This window comes from Lethenteron reissneri, chromosome 12 (genome assembly GCF_015708825.2).
Source record: "Lethenteron reissneri isolate LAM-NWPU_2019-01 chromosome 12, ASM1570882v1, whole genome shotgun sequence".
Classification (NCBI taxonomy): Eukaryota; Metazoa; Chordata; class Hyperoartia; order Petromyzontiformes; family Petromyzontidae; genus Lethenteron; species Lethenteron reissneri.
This window is the reverse complement of record NC_083790.1, coordinates 8,956,220-8,961,505: the sequence shown is the minus strand read 5'-3', so window position 1 is coordinate 8,961,505 and position 5,286 is coordinate 8,956,220. Positions and strand designations below refer to the sequence as shown.

At 49.5% G+C, this 5,286-nt stretch overlaps 1 protein-coding gene across 1 annotated transcript; it reads left to right on the top strand.

The window, feature by feature from the left end:
• Positions 1-243: 243 nt before the first annotated feature.
• On the top strand, positions 244-4,784 carry LOC133341869 (transcriptional activator protein Pur-alpha-like). Its single transcript, XM_061550665.1, is given in 3 exon segments — positions 244-894; positions 896-1,394; positions 1,428-4,784. Coding segments are annotated over 2 exon segments (1,020 nt in total). The 5' UTR covers positions 244-309; the 3' UTR covers positions 1,331-1,394; positions 1,428-4,784.
• The last annotated feature ends 502 nt before the right edge of the window (positions 4,785-5,286 follow it).

Sequence of the window (5,286 nt, the reverse complement as noted above, 5' to 3'; positions counted from 1 at the left end):
CGTCGTCTACACACGTCGGCACTAACCGTCGCACCGATTCGTCGTTTGAAGCGAGTTGAGTGTCCGCGGGGAGGGGGGGGGGGTCAAAAGAGCCCCCCCCTCCCACCCCCCCCCGGGGTTCGTCTCCGCCCCTTTGCCAAACCGTCACGCGCCCCTTTGAAAGCTCAACGGCCATTGGTCCAGCCGCCGAGCTCGCGGCGCCGCCGACCAATCGTGAGCCGAGTGACACGGAGTTGTCCGAGGGGCGGGGCTCGAGAGGGGGGAGGGGGGCAGGGGGGGGTGCGAGGGGAGGGGCTTGGGAAGACGGCAATGATGATGGCGGACAGGGACAGTGGCAGCGAGCAGGGGGCGACGGGCGGCGGTGGTGGTGGCGGCGGCCTTGTTGCCGGCACGGGCCCCGCGTCCTCATCTGGAGGCGGGATGATGATGCAGCAGCAACAGCAGCAGCAGGAGACGCAGGAGTTGGCGTCGAAGCGCGTCGACATCCAGAACAAGCGCTTCTACCTGGACGTGAAGCAGAACGCCAAGGGCCGCTTCCTCAAGATCGCCGAGGTTGGCGCGGGCGGCAGCAAGAGCCGCCTCACGCTCTCCATGTCCGTGGCCGTCGAGTTCCGAGACTACCTGGGCGACTTCATCGAGCACTACGCGCAGCTCGGGCCCAGCTCCGGCATGAGTGGAGGAGGAGGTGGAAGCGGAGGAGGAGGCGGCGGCGGCAGCAGCAGCAGCGGCGGTATCGGAGGCGATTCGCTCCACCATCACCACCAATCCCACCACCAATCCCACCAGCAGCAGCAGCAGCTGCAGCAGCCGGACGAGCCACGCCGTGCCCTCAAGAGCGAGTTCCTGGTGAGGGAGAACAGAAAGTACTACATGGACCTCAAGGAGAACCAACGCTGGCCGATTCCTGCGCGTCCGCCAGACGGTGAGCCGGGGCCCCGGCCTGGGTGCCCAGGGCCAGACCATCGCGCTGCCGGCGCAGGGGATGATCGAGTTCCGAGACGCCCTCGCCAAGCTCATCGATGACTTCGGCGTGGACGAGGAGCCAGCGGAGCTGCCCGAGGGCACGGCCGTGACGGTGGATAACAAGCGTTTCTTCTTCGACGTGGGCTCCAACAAGTACGGCGTGTTCATGCGTGTGAGCGAGGTGAAGCCGAGCTACCGCAACTCCATCACGGTGCCGCTGAAGGCGTGGGCCAAGTTCGGCGCCACGTTCAGTCGCTACGCCGACGAGATGCGCAAAATTCACGACAAGCAACGCGAGAAGAGAGCCGAGCATCTGCCCCAGGAGGAAGAGGAGGAGGCAGGCGATGATGATGGAGAGGAAGATTGACTCGGTGGTGACCGTGCCCCCCCTTGCCTCCATCCATTGTCTCGTCCCCACTTTCCGTCACCACCTCGCCCTCAGTCTCCTCCACCACCACCACCACCTCGCCCTCAGTCCACCTCCACCACCACCCTCAGCATCACTCCTGGTTCACGCTGAAGTTTAAAGCCGCTACCCAGATGTGTACACCCACTCTGAGTTCACCACCACCAACCACCACCCTCGCGATTGTCAACTCCACCTACTTAAGCAGATGTAACCGGCTCTATCGTTAATGAATTAAACTCGCAATCTACTAAACTCGTCCTACTGTAAACCTACCTAGTTCCACTCGAAACCCACCTAACGCTAAACCCCTAACCCAACCCCTTCACGCTCTTAATCTCATGCAACCTTACACTCACCAAGTTTCCTCTACACTCGAAACTCACCGCGTGCTAAGTCCTAGTTTCCTTCCACTAACCCCCCCCCCCCAGCTCCTTCCCACTCTTAACACCACCTCTCCAGAATTCCATCCAACTCTCAGACACTATAATCCCACAAATCACGAACTCGTCTAAGGTTACCTCCTGCTCAAAATCCATAACCCCACTGTAAACCCGCTCGACTCTAAACGTGTGTTGGGCTCTTTCCCATTCTAAACCCACCTTGTCATTCCACTCTAAATACATACAAAACCAAACCCACCCATCTCCAGACAAATTCAAAACATCTAACGAAACCTGCCCATGCCCTTTGAACTCAATGCTCACCCAACCCCACTCGAAATCTACCCATCCAGCTTAACTCCAAACTCACCCACACAATCTAATCGCCTCCCCAACTCGCTGCCCCCAGCAATTCGCTTTAGCCACAACATCAAATGCTGCTAACGCTAAACTCCAGCACACGTTTCCAACATCGCGTGCCTGTGTCATTCTTCTACCCGCTTGTATCACCCCGATTCACTCTGTTAAGGTTGTCACTTTCTCACCCCTCTCGTCGATGGCACCCAACCTCTCAATACTGTATTACGAGTGCGTGTCTCCCTGCTTGTAACACCCTAGCACACTGCAACAACGAGCGTGTGCCTAATTCTCTCACTACCCTCGTCACCTGTAATCCACCTCAATGTGTTGTCCCATATCCGCCCTCCTCAACCGCGACACCCCTTTACACCACCACTACAACTTTCCCAATGTCTCTCACTTTCTCTCTGACTGTCACTTTCCCCTCCCCTGCCCTTAACCTTGAGGCCGAAGATGGCTTTGTAGTCGGCCACCTTATCCGAGTCTAAGAAGCCGAAGTTGGCTTCGTATTAGGCTGCCGTTACCACCTTGTGCGAATGAGAGGCCAATTTGGCTTTTTATTCGGCCGCCTTGGACAAGACTGCAGTTGGCTCCTCAAGTCCGCCACCAAACCTTATTCTCATGCGAGGCACGAAAGCTGGCTTCTTATTTGGCACCTCAACCTTCGCTTGCAGAACAGGAGGCCCAATCTGCTGCTACATATTCGGAGAAGTCAAAAGGTCCAAATGTAACCCTTGCGGCTCCAAATGTAGCCAATTTTGTCCTCCGCTAAGACGCCGGCGTGTGACCTCTTGTTGGAATAAGTATTTGGCTGAATTAGAAGTCAACTTTGGCCTTTTTCCTCAACCCACGCTCCCTACCTCTCTCTCCCAGTGGAGAGGCTTTTTTTCCCCCTAAAGGCCCCGTTACTTAACCTTCCCAACACCCCCAAGGCACCCATACTTTCCCTTTTCCCAGGCCCCGCTTTGCCCCGGGACTGTTTAGCCTAGCAGATCCGTCATCACTTGAGTTTATTAAAGAAAAAAAATATATTAAGGAAATAACAAAAAAATATAAAAAAACGAAAAATTACACAAAAAAATGCCGGCACTTGAACTGTTCCAGACTTAGACTATTCAATTGATAGGTAAAACTACAACTCTCAACAGCCAGCAGCAACGAATTTGATGAAAACCACTCGTAGAGCTGTAACCCACCCATCCATCTGCATTTAAATCAGTTGAAATATATATACAACAAAAAATAGGTCATTGCAAAATGTGTATCCACCTCTGGTCTCTATATCCGCTGTCGAGCAAGCCACACACATCGGTAACAGCTGCTATATACTAAGTAAGACGTTGATAAGAACTGTGTTTTTCCTACTTGACGAAAAAGAAATATAACATTTCTTGTACTAAGCGTTTTATTTCCCTAAAATAAAATTTTGTACTGTAAATGTAAGAGCAATTGAATATTTGCAGATGAAAAGAGAGCATTAGATTATATACATAATTATATGTGTAATGGAGTCTACAATCGAGGCTTTTTCCATTTGGAATGTAGCACAACAGAGATTGAGGAATATTTTAAAGGAAAATATTGCATAAAAGTTTGAAACTATTTTTAGTTTTGCATTAAAAAAACACAAAAAATTATAATTGCAGTCCATGGTCTAAATTTAAATGCAAAATAACCTCGAATACGCCGAGGCTTTCATTGACCGTAGGTTATGATTTGGATGGGGTGGATGCTCTATGACAGTCGTACCAATGCACAGTTAACCCCATCTGTCCAAAAAGCAACGGTGAACACAACACATTTCCCACGTCCTTAGAGGAAAAAAAACAGATACAAAACAATTGGTTACGGTCATTTCGATGTCATTTTTTTTCCCCGCGAGGTGCACATCCCAATTGTGTCACGAATGAAAAGAGATGCAATATAATTTTTTTGTTGAACCCATCACAAGTTAGGAGTGCACTACTGGGTTGTTATTATGATTACGAGGGGAGGGAGGGGGGTTATTTTGTTTTCTCCTAGGCAGTTAACTGGACCAGACTCGGGCTGCAATCGATTAATAAGCAGGGGGCGATCGGCTCGTTTCGTGCATTGACGCCGATTCGACTTGCCACTGTGTTATAATATAATACAACCATGGTGCTAAATACGTTTGCATTAAAACGGCTGACAGGGACCACGGGTTGCTTTGGCAAAGCTTCAAGTGGCCTTTTTTTTTTGGGAGGTGGGGGGGGGGCATTGGTTTGGTGGTGCAGATGGCAACGACTGCATATAACGCCTACCCCCTGGTTGTTGACTGCCCCTGGGAGAGGTTGCATTTTGCTGTACTGCTTTTTGGTTGCATTGAGTAAGTAGAAGGTGGTTTTCTGCGGTTGTTTTTTTTCATTTCGATTGTTTCGTTTGGAAAATTTGTACGGCTGATTGATGATGAGAGTGCATTGCATCCCCGACCTTTGTGTTACCGTGGGGTGATCTTGTGTGCGTACAGGTGTGTGACCATTAAACAACAAAAAAAAGCTTAAAAAAACAAAAAAGTATATAAAAGGTGGTTTCATAATCTAGTCCATTATTGTGATTCTTGTAATCCTGAAAGGCCCATGGAGAAGGCAGCAGTGGAAAGAAAGTTCTGATTATATGCTGCTATTTTTTATTAAAAAAGAATACACACCAAACCCTATTTTCGTCATCGGTCTGTGTGAGGCGCATGCACCTTCTGCAGTTTTCAACGCAAGCTGGACGTGCCTGTGTGTGAGCTAAGCAAAATAAAAAGGGGGAGATTATAATCAGTACTGTACAGCATTTTCGTGGTTTAACCCAAAGCTTCTTTTCCAACGCTTGTTAAAACTGTCGATGCTTTTGAGTTCAAGTTGTTGAATGTGTGTTTCGTGCACTGGTGAAACCCACACAATGTGTTGTACCCTTGGCACTTTTTGGAAGAAAAGAAACCTTGACTTGATCGCAAGTTTTTATATTTGTCTCGGATGAAGATAAATCATGGCGAGCAGAAGTGATTTTGAATTGGAAAATGATCATAAATTATTTTAGTGATTCGCATGATTAAAGATCCAGAGGGAAACATTACATTTGTTTTATACGAATATTGAAATCCTTGCGTAAAAATTACTGAATTGTTTTTATACCCTGGTAGTGATATTTCATTGGAAGTGACGCAAT